At 35.2% G+C, this 16,701-nt stretch overlaps 1 protein-coding gene across 19 annotated transcripts in view; it reads right to left on the bottom strand.

Moving 5' to 3' along the window:
- The window catches only part of CLASP2 (cytoplasmic linker associated protein 2), a 179,859-nt gene that overhangs the window by 81,297 nt on the left and 81,861 nt on the right, over nt 1-16,701 (bottom strand). For 15 of the 19 annotated variants that reach the window (XM_023752930.1, XM_023752926.1, XM_023752928.1 and 12 more), the window contains 3 exons: nt 4,722-4,804; nt 1,855-1,947; nt 490-635 (listed from right to left, as the gene is read on the bottom strand). In XM_023752930.1, coding sequence (XP_023608698.1) covers nt 490-635; nt 1,855-1,947; nt 4,722-4,804 — 322 coding nt within the window. Of the gene's footprint in view, nt 1-489; nt 636-1,854; nt 1,948-4,721; nt 4,805-9,633; nt 9,755-16,701 lie in introns of those variants that run through there. The other 4 variants (XM_023752916.1, XM_006087551.3, XM_023752932.1 and 1 more) reach the window with 2 other exon arrangements.

The following is a 16,701-nucleotide window of genomic DNA, read 5'->3' as shown; positions in this document are numbered from 1 at the left end:
TTACACTCAGAGTTAGTGACCAAAAATCCACCTGTAGGTTTTAGACGTATAAACACATTTGAAAGTTGATATAAAGTGCTGTTAAGAATTTTTTTTTTTAAATCACACAAATTGGCCCTCGCTGGTTTGACTCAGTGGACAGAGCGTCGGACTGTGAACTCAAGGGTCCCAGGTTCGATTCCAGTCAAGGGCACATGCCCGGGTTGCAGGCTCGAACCCCAGTTGGGGGCATGCAGGAGGCAGCCCATCAATGATTCTCTCTCATCATTGATGTTTCTATCTCTCTCTCCCTCTCCCTTCCTCTCTGAAATAAATAAAAATATATTTTTTTAAAAAGTCATACAAATTGGATCCTTATAATATAAATGATATTTGGATCACATATATGCTTTTTGGGGGTTATCTTGCTACTGCTTTACTTAATGAGATCTGATTCAATGAGTACCAAATTCATTCATAGAAAACACATCACATAAAGAATATACTTACGCTACAGTAATACAAGCTTCTCTAACCACCTGGGATCTAAGATCCTTAGCAGAAAGTTTAAGTGCTCCATCCAACAAGCGTAAATGTTGAAAAAAGCTATCATATTGTGCAGCTCCAGCAACAAGCAATGATCGAATTTTCTTAAGCTGAAATAAAGAAAATTACCATTATTGACCCAAAAAAGTGGCAGTGCAAAAAAAATCTTAAAGCTATCTGAACTTCATTATTTAAACAAAACTTAAAAAATAACATTTCATTCTATTTATATAACTATATTCAGACATTTTAACAGTATTAAACATCTTAAAATAAACATGCAAACCAAAACACAAAGCTTTCTGGGAAAGAACATTATAGATTTGGTTATATGCATAACAGACATATGTAATGTATGAATACATTACTAAATTTTGAAGTTTTAAGGAAGTATTTTCTTAATAAATTATGGTAAAATTCACATTTATATAAAATTTACCATTTTAAAGTATACAATTCAATGGCATTGAGTACAATCAAAATGTTGTGCAACTATTACCACTATATACTAAGGAGACTATTTTTAAAAGGGCCCAATTCTGGAAACTATATTCACACGTAAGCAAAAGAACAGAGGCAGAGGGACCAACCATTAAGCCATCAAAATAGAGACTCAGGCTCTCATAGTCTTCAAATGGAACCCCTCCTCTGGCTTCTTGAGGACAATGAGGCACTCAAGAGGTAAGTCAGAAGTAAATTTGTCTAAGTCACAAACTTTGAATTATAGTCTTTTGACATTGCAAATATCATTTTAAAATTTATCAAATAGTATCTCAAGGATTTAAGCGAAATAAAATATTCTTAATTAAAAAATATCAGGCCTTTTTTTTTTAAATCATGGTTGTGAAAATATTTATCACATTCAGAGAGAGAGATGTGAGAGAGAAAAAGAAAAAGCCAGACAAATGGCCATACTGTCGTGAATTTATATTGACATTATGAAAATACTGAGCATCAGGAAAAGTGAACTGCTCTTCTGGTAAACCCTGTAAGAATGGAGGCCAGTACTGACTATGCAGTCCCACAGACAGGCCACGGCCCTGTGGCATCAGGGAAGCTTGCACTTTCCTGGTCACTCAACAAGTAGCACAGGTAGAGAGACTAACAAACGAGTGAGACAGGTTCCACCTGACCAGCAAAAACAACAAAAATTAGCCTAAGTCAGAAATGCCAACTATCTTGATGTACTTTCCAGAAAGAAATATCACTTATCAGACTTTCTATTTCATAAGTATCTGAAATACCAGAGAGTAGTACTACTGAATTTCCATGTTTTTGAAAAAGAACATTGAAAAAAAGAGGAGAGGGATAAGAAAATAAAAAACTTACTGCATTGGCACGCTGATCCCAGTCATGTTTGTCATCTGACAAAATTTCCCTGATTTTATTTAATGTTTCTTCAAGTTCTCGACCAGAATAGATCTTAAAGATGCAAAATTGTAAAGTTAACATTTCTTACCATGAGCAATGTTAAAATTATGCCCTGATGTTTAAAATAATCTTTCAAGTAATAAGGTTATTTATTTACCATTCTAGCACCATTTTTAACGAAGGATGGAAATATATTATGGACAATAATAAAGTGCTTTAATTTGTCTTCCTTCCCTGTTACCCTTATGCTACTTCTTCATTCATGAGTAATTTCAAATATACATTTTAAATGCTTTATCATTTAAAAACAAGATGCAAATAGTCCAATTAATAAAAATAGGCCTAATTTCTCAAAACGACTTCAGGTATGTATCTATGCATTCATACACTATTATACAATACTAGTAGCCCTGCACACAATCCGTGCGCCAGTAGCTCTCTGTGGGGGCTGGCTGCTTCGCGCCCGCTGCCCAGAGGCTTTCCACAGCCCAGAGGCCCATTCGCAGGCGGGCACAAGATGCTTGCCTCATCACAGTGGCCCGGGACTGGGGAACTCCGGCAGGACTGAGAGGACTGGGCGCTGCCATCTTGTGGCTATGGGCACCGCCATCTTTGTGATGGAGTGATGGTTAATTTGCATATTGCCCTTTTATTAGATAGGATTGCAAAAGGACATGTTTTGAGTTCGTCTCCTCACTGCCCCATGCTAGACAGTAACCAGGATAGCTACATGTTTTGTTTCCTCTGGAGCCTATCATTTGCCAAACACCATTATCCTTTCATTCACTTAAAAAATATTCACATAACAGAAATGTACTATGTTCGGCACTAAGAATACTGTGGTGAGCAAAAACAGACATGTTTCTTGTATTATAAAGTTTAAAGTCTGGTCAGGGAGAGAGAAAAAGAAATAAATCAAATGATATAAAATACCAAAGAGAATTATACATTACTATGAAAGTCTACAGTTAATATAGGGGTTTGAACTAGTGTTAGAAAAGCCAAGCTTGTTAGAAAAGCTAAAAGATGAGTTAAACATCATTAGGCAAAGTGGAGAGAGATAAGCCTTCCCTGGAGTAAATAGTATGTGCAAAAGCTCTGTGACAGAAAGAAACCGAAAGAAGGCCAGAGTATAGGAGTAAAGAGTGCCAAGGAGCCCGGTCGGCATGGCTCAGTGGTTGAGCTTTGACCTATGAACAGGAGGTCACTGGGCACATGCCCAGGTTGTGGTCTCGATCCCCAGTGTGGGGCATGCAGGAAGCAGCCGATCAATGATTCTCTCTCATCATTGGTGTTTCTGTCTCTCTCCCCCTCTCCCTTCCTCTCTGAAATCAATCAATCAATAAATAAATAAAGAGTGCAAAGGAGACCAGGGGAAGAGTCAAGGCCCCAGGCTTACTTAAATCAATACCCAGTATCTCTCTACATAACAATCAAGATTCAGAGGTGGGCATGTGACCTAAATCAGAGTGAATCTCACAAATTTTACAGGATTAAACAGACAAGAGACAGAGGGTAATGAAGGTCTGAGGCTCAAAGAGTTGCAGCCATGTTGCTGACCATAAGGGAAGACAATGCAGAGCAATCCAGAAATAAAAGATGGAGAGAAAGGGGTCCTGAGTGATACCATCTGGGTGGTATCAAACAGATACCTTCATCAAAACAGCCCTACTTATATCTGTCACTATCAACAACCATTAAATTCCAATAAATTTGTTTACTTAAAAAACCATTAAATTCATTTACTTAAAAAACAAACAAACCACGCCCAAACAAGAGTACCAAGGTGAGCAGGGCATTAGACAGTTGAAGAGGTAGGAGGATGACCAGATAACATTCTGTTAGATGATGATTTCAGGAGGCGGCTTATCTAGTTTTTTCTACCACCCCTCCTCCCACCCCCCTGACAATAATCATTCTGCCATATTTCAGAAGAAAGGCAGGTTCCCATACCACTCCCAATCTTATTATGATGCATAACTCTGTAATGTAATAAAAGGTTCCCCTCTCCCCTACAAGGAAAAAAGGGTCCACTAAAAAATTTACTTCAGTGAGAGAGTACACTATTTTTTAAATACTCTTTTAGGAGGTATACAAACAAAAAAGGTTTGAATACAAGTAAAGAATCTGTTGTAGTATAATGATTGATTCCTAAGTTTCTGACCTTTGTAACTGATCAAGTAATGGTTTCCACATATAAACACTGGAAGGGTAGGTGTGTGAGGGGGAAGATCATGAGTCTAATTTCAGACAGGCTGAGTTTGAGATGCCTCGGACATCTAAGAACAGATGTCAAATAAACAATCAGTGGAGAAATTGATGCTCCAGAGGTCTGGCTTAGAGATAAAAACCTGTGCATTATCTATGTAAAGAAGAAAAGTGAAGCCATGCATTTAAAGGAAGTGACTTAGTAAGAAAGAGAAGAGTGAGAAGAAAGGGCTCAGAACTCTTCAGAAATCCCAATATTCAATAGCTAAGTAGAAAATGACGTGCCCACAAAGGAGATAGACATGAAGTGACAAAAACGTAGGAGGAAAACAAAGGAGGGGAGAACACTCAAGCACCTTAAAAAGAAAGTAGAGCAGTTGGATGATGCAATATAATATATAATTCAATAATATAAATTCAATTTTATTTCAGCCTCACTGAAAAATCACTTGGAAAATCTAACTGTACCAACAAATAATAGCTTGGTAATAATAAGTCAAGTATTTTATTTTGACATAGTCTTTTAAGGAAAAAGAATTTTTAAAGGGACAAAAGCAATTATCTGAAGAGGCACAGAGACACATTCCTGGGGAGTGCCAGTATATTGGTATCCTTACCTGAATAGAAGGGACATCTGTAAAGGCTTTTATAAAATCTTCTTCATCAACTGCTCCAGCACCTCCTTCCTTAGAAGCACCTGCTAATTTAAAATAATTTTAAAGTTTATTTTTAAGCATTTTAGCATCAATAACAACATGAAAAACATAATTTTTTGAGCAAAGCTTTAAGAGACATTCATTTTATAAAAAAGCAATGAAAAAAATCTCCACTTTTCAGAAAAGTTAAGGTACTTAGTAGTAGGCTGGAAGTTAAATTCAAACTAAGAACAGAGTCCTTCCATCCCTCATCCAATACAATAACAAGGACAAAGGAAATGCAGTGAAAGGATAAGGTTTAAAAGCTGAAAAGCAATTTTAAATGACACAATGTGTCAATAAATGATGGAAAATGTGATATACAGGATCCACATGTGCTGCAGGGGTCAGAAAAGCAAATGTGAAAAAAATGAGTCTTGAGATTATCTATAATAATAAAAGTGTAATATGCTAACTAGACCTGATGTCTTTCTGGACGACCATCCGGACGACCTCCCAGACAAAGCTGGGCTGCAAGGGAAGCCCGGGTCTCGGGGGCCTGCCAGAGGTCAGGGGGAAGCTAGTGCCAGAAGCTGGGGGAAGGAAGGCCTACTGTTGCACGAATTTCGTGCATCGGGCCTCTAGTATTTAAATATGCAAACAAATCATCCTTTATTGCACACATACTATCAAAAAGTAAACTTGATAAGTAGCTGTTGTTTAGGACCCAATAATTAAGCTACTGTCTTTCAGCTTCAAAGTCACTCTGTTATATTCAGTGGTACTGGGCCTAGGGTTAAGCAAACCATTTTTGTGATGATTCTAGTGCCTTCCAGTTAAACTGTCAATGGGGGTGATGGAGAGAGACTGGACGCTGAAGGAAGACGGGACCTTCCTGCCCCTACCTGACTGCTTCTTGTTCTTGTCAGCAAAACCCTAGAAACTCTGGAAGGACTTCTGTTTCCAGTAGTATCTGGCTTCACTTTGTACTTTTTTCTAACACTCACTAAACCAGTTCACATGCACCCATCAGAGGCACCGGTCATCTATACTCCCTCCTCAGAAGTCTGAATCAAGACTCTGCAGGGCCCCTCCTCTAAGTCTCTCAAGTTTTAATAATTTTAACCTCCTCGTTTTGTTCTTCCAGCTCTAGGGATAGGAGCTATGTACTGTAACTGCTGCTATCTCCATGATACTTTAGTGATCTCTTTTTGCATTAATTCAACAATACCCATTTAACAATTCTTTATATTAAACTCTCTCGGTAAGAATACCTGTTGAAGTTTCTGTCTCCTAATTGAACCCTGGCTGACACAAGGGATACTTAGTTACTATCTCTACTTTATATATTTATTACTTCAGGGTAAGAATTCAGCACATGAAATGGATTTCAACTACATAAGATATATGTCCAAATGATAATTAACTAAAAAAAATCTCCAAGTAAAAAATTAAATTAAAAGTAACTCCCCAATTAAGTTTATCTGCCAAAGGAAATACTAATATTTCCAAATTGGATTTAAAAAGTTAATATCATCTTAATAAAAACAATACTCAGGATTTCCAAAGGCATGTAAGAAGAGCCTCAACTTCAAAAAAACCAAAAACAACCTTTGAAGACCTTTGTATGTGACTTGACCACAGAACAGCATAACAAAGCTGTTCGGCAATAAAAACTGCAAATTAAAAGCAATGACAATTTAATAAACTAAGAGAGAAATGAATGTGTGGTTGCTATAGGAAATTCAATTACAAGAGTAAATAAATTACAGTTATTCCCTAAATATTAAAAAAATCCAATAAAACAATAAACTTTCAACCCCATTCAAATGATCATTCCAAGTAACTGATTAACTGAAAATAATTAAAGCGAATAAACAAAAAATAAGATACCTACCCTTATTAACATATTACATTCATTTACAAATCTCTTAATAGGGGTTTACTGTTTTTGACAGTAGGTCCTCTAATAGGAGTGCGAAACCTCGATTTTTAAAAAATTCTTCCCAATCTTTCACAATTGTCTTACACAGACCACTAAACAGAAAATTCTTTAGAGACAGAGCTTTATCAAGTAGTTCCTCAACAATTAAGTTTTCATTAAAAAAGAAAGATAAGCTTTCCACACTCATTAATATTTTGTACATTTATACATCACTTCTTGCAATTTACTTTGTTACAGTAACAAGAGCAACCATTAGGCATGTCTGGGAACACACAATTGATTCCTGGAAAGTATATACTTCAACTGATAGAGGAGACCTGCACAGATGTACCAGAGCAGAAGTTAATAACTCAGTGTGCTGAACTGTGGAAGACAATTTTACAGAGGAATGGAAAAGCAAAGGGGAGAACAGTACCAAGAGTTACTACAGTGTAGCCCTGGCTGATTTGGTTCAGTGGATAGAGTGCTGGCCTGCGGAATGAAGAGTCCCAGGTTTGGTTCCGGTTAAGGGCACAGTGCCCGAGTTGTAGGCTTGATCCCCAGTAAAGGGCTTGCAGAAGCCAGCTAATCAGTGGTTCTTTCTCATGATGGATGTTTCTATCTCTCTCTCCCATTCCCTTCCTCTCTGAAATCAATAAAAATATATTTTAAAAAAGAGTTACTACAGTGTATATGCAGTATATAAAAGGTATTACACATAGGACAGAATGTTAACTCCACAGCATAATGTCAAAAACCTTCAAGGGAATGCAGAGTACCTGATTAAGTCCCAAATAAGGCCAGAAAAAATGGGCCATTGACTAGGAACATTACATAGGAAAGCCTAACTTTCAAAATTCACTCTAATCATAATTATTATCCAGTAAGTTGTCTTATGAGTAGGGCCAAATAAGCTAGTGGGGAGGAAAGGGAGGAGAAAGAGAAATCACATGGCTTTTAAAAGTCCCACAGAAGCTGCAGAGTGGAAAGGCTATATTACTAAATGCAGCTTTATGATTATCTCAGATGTGACAATTAGATCTCTACACCTGGACATGAGCATTACCAATTTTGCAAGAACTTGCATAGTTTGAATAGTTGCTCCCAATCTACCTAACTCCTATCTTTTGAGAATCACTTTGTATAAGCAGAGCTGCTGCCAATGGGAGTGCACTGGGTATGTGAATAGTGTTAACAGAGAACATGCTGAGCTCCCCTTTCTAGCCTTGCTTATCTCTTGTATGCATTACAGTAAACTTTTTTACCATCCTAGTTTGCCTAATATTTCCCCTCACCTTGGTTTTGTCTGGCCAATAAAGTAAAAAAAGGATCCCTGTATAAGAGAACAATCTGTTAAATAACTGCTTCACCTCACAATCATCATTCCATTCCAATACAGCTTTAAAAATTCACCTAAAAAACTGTAAAATACTTTTAGCACCAGCAGGGAGAATGGATACCAAAGGAGAGACAAAAAGAGTAATGGGCCCTAGTGTCAACTAGTAAAGCAAGCAAAGGAGAGTGAGTATACATATCAAAAGGAGATGTATTAGATAAAACAAGTTTGAGAGCAGGAGCACAAGTAGAGAGAGGGCTGAAGGAGGGAGCAATGTTGGCTTCCAATTGACTAAAGCTCTTTGAAACATAACTGGGTCAACAATCACACTAAAAGATAAATGGGCCAAAACAGAACGGAAGAGCGTTGCTTAGTTGCCTAACCACTCTAAAACAGAGATAAATTTTTCTGTAAAGGGCCAGATAGTAAGTATTTTAGGCCTTGTGGGTCATACGGTTTCTGTTGCAATTACTCAACTCTGCCATTGTAGTGCCAGAGCAGCCACAGACAATATGCAAATAAACGAGCAAGGCTGTATTCCAATAAAGCTCTATTTATGGAGCTTCAAACTTAATATAATTTTGTCACTTATACCTCAAAAAAGGAAAAAGACAATGCATTGAATCTATAGATGAGTTTGGAGAAAACTGAGAGCTTTGTAATATTGTCTGCCTAACCAGGAAAATAGTATGCCCATTTACTTAATGCCTTTTAAATTTTATTTCAATAAAGTTTTATAATTAAAAACAATACTATGTTCCATAATAACAAATTTTTGAGGTACAAGCCAAATCAAACCAAAAAAGTGAAAACCTTTTAGGGAAAAAATAATAAACATTAATGAACCCAGATGGTTTAGCTCAGTGGTTGAGCATTATCCTATGAACCAGGAGGTCACGGTTCAATTCCCAGTCAGGGCACAAGCCCGGGTTGCAGGCTCGATCCCCAGTAGGGGGCGTGCAGCAGACAGCCAATCAATAATTCTCTCTCATCACTGATGTTTCTATCTCTCCCTCCCTCTCCTTTCCTCTCTGAAGTCAATAAAAATATATATAAAAAAAGAAAGAGAAGATAAAGGTTCTACAACGGTATCACAGAAGCAGAAGCAAAATGCTCCCCCTGATCATTTAGTAATGAAACTGCATTTCACTATACCAACAGGAGAGGGCATTTTGAGCTAAGAATCTGAGTAAATTTTTCCCCCAGACCCCACAGAATCACTTGTTATATTCTTAGGACATTTAAGGAAATTTGAATATAGAAGAGAGTATTTAAAAGGAGGTAAGTAGCCCTAGCCGGTTTGGCTCACTGGATAGAGCATCAGCCTGGGGACTGAAGGGTCCCAGGTTCGATTCCGGTCAAGGGCATTTACCTTGGTTGCAGGCACATCCCCAGTAGGGGGTGTGCAGGAGGCAGCTGATCGATGCTTCTCTCTCATCGATGTTTCTAGCTCTCTATCCCTCTCCCTTCCTCTGTAAAAAATCAATAAAATATATATATAAAAAATAAAAGGAGGTAAGTATATAGTTTAAAAATAAATTTACAGAAAATAAAAGGGCTAAAAGAACAAGTTAAAAACATCACAAAGAAATCAGACAAATCCATAACATGAAATGATCTCAAAGACAACTGGCCTAGACTCCTCAAAAAAGTCACTGTCTTGCTCTGGTTGATGTGGCTCACTTGATTGTCATCCCATGCTCCGAGAGAACATGGGTTCGATTTCTGGTCAGGGCACATGCCCGGTTTGCAGGCTTGATCCCTAGTAGAAGGCAGCTGATCAATCGATGTGTCTGTCTGTCTCTTTTTCAAGTATAAAAATAACATTAAAATAAAAAAGTAAAAATAAAAACTGTAACAAACTGATGAGAAGACAAAACAGCCCAACTAAAGAATGGGCAGATAATAACAACATGAAAATCATAGAAGAGGATATGCTAAATCCTATTAATGGATTTAAACATTCTGAGCCTCACTAGGATAGAAACTCCAAGAGAACAGTGTCTTTGTTTTTGCATTTAAAGTTGCAAACAATATGAATGATATTAACAGGAAGCAGTTAAATTATGGTACATCAATAATATGGAATACTGTACACCTATTAAAAGGATGCAATAACTCACATTCTTAATGTTGAAGGACGAAGAGATATTTTGTTTAAAAAAAGCAAGTTGCAAAATGTTTACTAGTATGATTAATGTGAGCAAAAATAAAATCGAATCTCAATACTTACATAAATGAACACAGAGTGACATGTGAAAGGATACATATCAAATTTATCACTGGTAACCTCAAGACAATGGAATTAGAGAGGCAAGATATCATTCAAGATTTTTTTTCAGCCGAAACCGGTTTGGCTCAGTGGATAGAGCGTCGGCCTGCGGACTGGAGGGTCCCAGGTTCGATTCCGGTTAAGGGCATGTACCTGGGTTGCGGGCACATCCCCAGTGGGAGGTGTGCAGGAGGCAGCTGGTCGATGTTTCTCTCTCATCGATGTTTCTGGCTCTCTATCTCTCTCCCTTCCTCTCTGTAAAAAATCAATAAAAATATATTTAAAAAAAAAAAAAGATTTTTTTTCAAACATCTCTCTATTGTTTGGCTTGTTAACAGTGATCATGTCTTTTGTATTTAAAAAGAACAAAGTATGCACTTCAATTCTTTTCATTAGTAAGAAACACACAAATTGGTTTTAAAAAAGAAAAATGATGAGTTAATGAAAAAAATTAGTTTAAATTCACAACATGCCCATCATAGAAATAATGCTTCTTAGCAATTCAACTATATTATAATGTATGTGATAAATATAAAGCTAGAATTAGGTATTACAAACTTTTATTTTATACAGATCAAGTATAATGAGTGTAACTAATGAGAAATTCCTCACATGTGCGATCTATAGTAATGATATATTTCATTCTTTTCAAAGGCAAACCTTGAATCAATTTGCCTTCCTGTATGAGACTGTAATTTTCTAACACCTAAATCTCAGTCAAAATGTGTACGCAAATGAAGTATGGAAGGATCAATATGCAAACGTTATTAACGCTGGGGGGGGGGGAATAATAAGCATAGATAGATATTGTAATTATCTTTTAAGTTTAAAACATTGAACTTTCCATACGGTCTCCTCAATGCCTAATATGAAGCCTTGCACACAGTAGGCTCTATACAGCTATAGAAAAAAACACACAACTTATCTGAGAAGAGACTGAATCTTCAGTTTGCCTATTAATTTCAATCACAGTAGTTTGGTTGTTTATATTTTTTCTAACTTCTCTTAAACATTCTGAATGTTTCAAAAAATAAACCTTGCACAATAAAATTTCTTTATCATTAAGTTTTGCTCATGAGGTAAAACAGAACAGAGGTCAATAAAAATATAGTGTAACATGCATTCTTATAACTAGTAGGCAAGTAAATAACACTGATTTATATTAATAACAACATCTATTGCTAACTCCAATCATATTTACCTTAAAACCAAAGTTTTAAGGGCATCTTATGATAGACAGCCAATGATATGGGATTCACAGTAATTTAAGACAAAATAGTGACTGGCCAATCCCTAAACTCCAAATGTAAGTCCTATTGTTTTGCTATCTGGAATAAAAATAATAAGTATCACATGCAGTATTTGTTAGGGGATAGCCCAGAGATGATCCAAGAAGCCTTTGACCGTGGGCCAAGCACTGGGTTCTCATTTCATCTCTGCTAACAACTAACTGTCGGATCTTGGATACATCATTTAACTCCATGAGGCTCAGTCTCTTCATCTGAATCAGGATCAGATCATTTTTAAGACCCCATCCCTTCAGGATTAAAATCTTCTGGGGTTAGTATCTTTCATTGTCATTAGCGAAAGAAAAGAGGAATAAAACAAAACACAAACACAAGTTATTTGGTTTTATATAAAGTTCAGAAACAAAAAATTGAGGTTTACAAGTTAAAAATTTGGATTCCCAGATTAAACAACAAATTCTGTGAAATTTGTTTCCTCATAATATTTGTTTAAAAAAACATAACTTTTTGTTTGCATGAAAAGAAAATATGGACATGATCAGCATAATTTGAGGAAACAGATATTTGGACATTCTTAAAACCCAAGTTAGACATAAATGAAGTAAAACAAATATAAAATATCTTAAAGATGCATTAAATACTACTGAATTTGAAAAGTTGGTAATTACCTAGTTAGAAGAATGGAAAGTTAAAACCATTTCAAAATAGCCTTTGCTATTAGATGGAAATAAGAGAGAGATAATATTCTATCCACTTGAATGAGAGAACAACAGAACTTTGAAAATCAATGATTTGGTCAATGATGTATCTCAGTAGTTATATACAGGCCTCAATGACAAACCACTAACCTCAAAATGTGGTACTAATTATAAATAATGACAATTATATTATCATTTAGTTCAATCTTTACTTTTTAAAAAGAAAAGCAGCCAAAATAATTGGTACAGGAACGGTGATATTATAACTCAGAAAATAAACTTTAAAAAAAGGCAATTTCAACAACAACAACAACAACAAAACTAAAAAGTATTTATATCCACAATGAAAAATTACAGGTTTGCTTATTTCCAAATATTCTATTTTTCTGGTAATCATACTAGTTGAGCTTTAAAATGACAGATTCATGGATGTTGAAAGGTAGTGATCATTACTGCAGATTATAATCTCAAAACTACTGAATCCAATAGCTTTGGATTCTCATGCTTTGCCCACTTATTATATGCATGACTCTGTGCAAGTTACTTAACTTCTCTAAACTTTAGTTTGCTCATTAGTAAAATCAGGATAATAAAGTATTAATGAAAAAAATATATATGTAAGAACATTCATTAACTTTTTAAAAATTATTACCTAAAATACTATAGAGAAATAAGTACTTTAAAAAATTGGGTATCTTCAACAATTGTATTCCAAGCCATTAAGCCAAAAAAAGGGGGGGAGGGATGTGTTTACCTAAATTCCTATAATAAAATTATAAATCTTATTCAGAAAATGGACAATTTAAGGGAATTCACTTTATCCTATTCTAATCAGTAAAACACAAAGGTAATATGAGTTTTTATGGCAATAGTATATTGGTATGGAACCTCTATAATTTCCCTTGGCTTAAAGGGAAATTTATAATTTGACAACAGGTTGGAACACTGAGCCAAAGAACAAAGTAACACTAACTCACACTAAAGATTAAACACAGGCTCTATTGGTTTTAATTAATTGGATAAAACACTTTGCTAAAAATAGGATACATCTCTCTAATCTTAACATTTATCTCTGGGAGAAGTAAATTAAACTCTAAAACTTCAAAAGTAGATTCAGTCAGGATTCCAAAGAAGCTCACTTTATTTTTATTTTGGTAATCTTATCTGAAAGAATTATGTTAAACTTGGTGAAATGTTATTGGTTTATACCACTATTATATACCTCCACCCCCCATTATACTATGCTTTTTTTATATACCTAGGAGTAGTGAATGGATTGCCCAGACTGAATCACCATTATATTCCAAATAAATTTATGAGAAAGAAAATGAATAGTCTAGAGACATATGAAAACATGCTCAAAGTCACTAATCATCCGAGAGATGCAAAACAAAACCACAATGAGGTACCATCTCACACCTATCTGAATGGCTATCATCAACAAATCAACAAATGACAAGTGCTGGCGAGGATGTGGAGAAAAAGGAACCCTCATGCACCGCTGGTGGGAATGCAGACTGGTGCAGCCACTGTGGAGAACTGTAGGGAGTTTCCTCAAAAAACTAAAAATGGAACTCCCATTTGACCCAATGATCCCACTTCTAGGAATATATCCCCCAAAACTAGAAACACCATCAGAGAGGATATATGCACCCCTATGTTCATAGCAGCACAATTTACAATAGCTAAGATTTGGAAACAGCCCAAGTGCCCATCAGCAGATGAGTGGATTAAAAAACTGTGGTACATCTACACAATGGAATACTATGCTGCTGTAAAAAGGAAGTAACTCCTACCATTTGCAATAGCATAGATGGACCTAGAGAGCATTATGCTAAGCAAAATAAGTCAATTGGAGAAAGATAAATATCACACGATCTCACTCATTTGTGGAATATAATGAACAACATAAACTGATGAACAAAAATAGATCCAGAGACAGAGAATCATCAATCAGACCATCAAACCTCAGAGGGGAGGTAGAGGAGGGTGGAGGGAAGGGGGGCGAGATCAACCAAAGGACTTGTATGCATGCAAATAAGTATACCCAAGGGTCACTTCAACCAACCTGGGGAGTGTCGGCGGGGGGGGGGGGGTGATAAGGACACATGTAATACCTTAATCAATAAAAAAATAAAATGTATAGTCTAGAAAACAGAATAGTTATAAAGAGAGACAGGGCAACCTTCAACTACTTGAAAGTCATGTTAACAAATAATTAGGGGAATGTGGGGGGGGGAAGGAGACATATGTAATACTCTTTGTAATACTTTAAGCAATAAAACAAAATTTAAAAAAATAAAATAAAATGTGATGAAATGTAAAAAAAACACACAAATAATTAATCTTCCCTGCTAAGTTACAAGGAGGCAGATTTTAATGCAGCGGTTCTCAACCTGTGGGTCGCGACCCCTTTGGCGGTCGAACGATTCTTTCACAGGGGTCGCCTAAGACCATCCTGCACATCAGATATTTACATTACGATTCATAACAGTAACAACATTACAGTTAGGAAGTAGCAACGAAAATAATTTTATGGTTGGGTCATAACATGAGGAAATGTATTTAAAAGGCCAGAAGGTTGAGAACCACTGTTTTAATGTAATATGAAAAAAGATTTTATCAAGAATTGAAATGGGCTTATAACCTTTCTGGAGGACATTATGACAGGCTGAAATAATATGAGAAATCCCTGCACCTTTTAATTCAGTAAATTTTAAACATAAAAGAATGACAGCACAGTTTATAATAGCAGAAAATATTGAAAGCAACCTAGATACTATTTAGACATGAACAGTGTTCAATTAATAGTATAAGACAATGAGAAAATGCTCAAGATAAAATAGAAAAAAAGTATACAAAACTACATAACAAGTAATACCAATTCTGTCCTCCTAAGAAAACATTTGCATGTATAAAAATAATTGGAAAAGTAATTATAAAAGTAATTAAAAGAAAGTACATCATAATTTATCAGCTGATTATTCCTACATGTGGTCTTGCAGGTACTTTTTGTTCCAAATTTTAATTCATGAGCACATATTACTTTAATCAGATGCTGAATAATCATCTATCAGGAATATTTTGAAAGAAATTGCTATTCTTGAATAGTAAAATGAGCTATATGACTCCCAATGTCCCTTATAACTCAAAGCTTCCACAACTCTAAGAAAACTTTCTACAACTAATTTAAAAATCAATGAGCCTCTGCCAAGAACAGAAAATCTAAAATTAAGTTTTCAAAGAAGGATGGACAGCCAAGAGTGATATTACTTTCTGAAGGAACATCAATATCCTTTGGCTAATAGCTCTTTTCTTAGATAGAAAATGGGCAGTGAACCTAAATGAGTTGGACAAACAAAACAAACAAACAAAACAAATACAGTATAGAATGAATCTGCTACTACCCAAAGAAGCAGCTGGAGGAGGAAAAAGGAATGAAGGTTTCTCCCTTATTTTTACCAAAAGGACCACTGCCTAGATGATGATTAATATAGTATAGTGATTGATTGATATCTACAGCCATGGAAGTTAGCTAATATTTTCATCTGGTAGGACTATAAACCAAACAGGGATGGAGTGGGGGTGGGTTTGGTCTAGCATTAAGAAAGTCTCTTGTTTCTTTAAAAAGAATATCTAATTTTATCAATTTGAGTAATATCAGAATTAAGTGACCTTTGGTAGTTAAATCACAATTGCAATTTTCATCTAAGAAAAGAAAGTAAAACATGAAAAACAGAGCTAATTACAAACCACTGGCTCAGGATCATAACAACATAAAATATTATCACCATGCATTTCAAATATTATCCATCCTAAGTCAAATAAGACAGATTCATGAAATAACTATGATAATATCATAGATTAGAAATCTAAAACTCAAATCAATGGAAAAAATAATCTCCTTGTGATAAGTAAAGGTAGCCTTGTTACCAAGAACAAACCATAGAATGCCATACACTTTTTACCAGAGATAAGAATGTGTAATAAACAATATATAATAGAATATAACTAACATTTGGATGAAAATGCACTCCTATAATTGCAAAGAGAAAATAAAATAGTGAAGTGTAAATTACTCAAAATATTCAGAGAAATCAGTAAGACATTTCTATTTCACAGTATTTTATTTATTTATTTATATGCATATAAATATATAAGTAGATATATGTATATATTTATTCCTGCATATATAAGTATATGTATACATATACCATACAATCTTTCTTGCTAGTTATATGATACATTAGTTAAAGAAGGTTAAAATGAAATATTTATGATAGTTTTCTGATATTTAAAATATAATGAGACTTGGAAAATAATATGTGGTTATATACAAAGATCAAGAGAACACAACTTACAGAATCTGGTCAAAATACACAGTTTCTTCCTTTTTGTTTTTAATAAATGAATGATAGACAAAAAGGGGGGGGGGGAATCCTAAACACTAATAATTCCCCACCAGTTACATAATTTAAAAAAATC

This window comes from Myotis lucifugus, unplaced genomic scaffold (assembly GCF_000147115.1).
Source record: "Myotis lucifugus unplaced genomic scaffold, Myoluc2.0 scaffold_39, whole genome shotgun sequence".
NCBI classification, from domain to species: domain Eukaryota; kingdom Metazoa; phylum Chordata; class Mammalia; order Chiroptera; family Vespertilionidae; genus Myotis; species Myotis lucifugus.
Note: the sequence above shows the minus strand (reverse complement) of the source record. Positions and strands in the feature narration are given on the sequence as shown.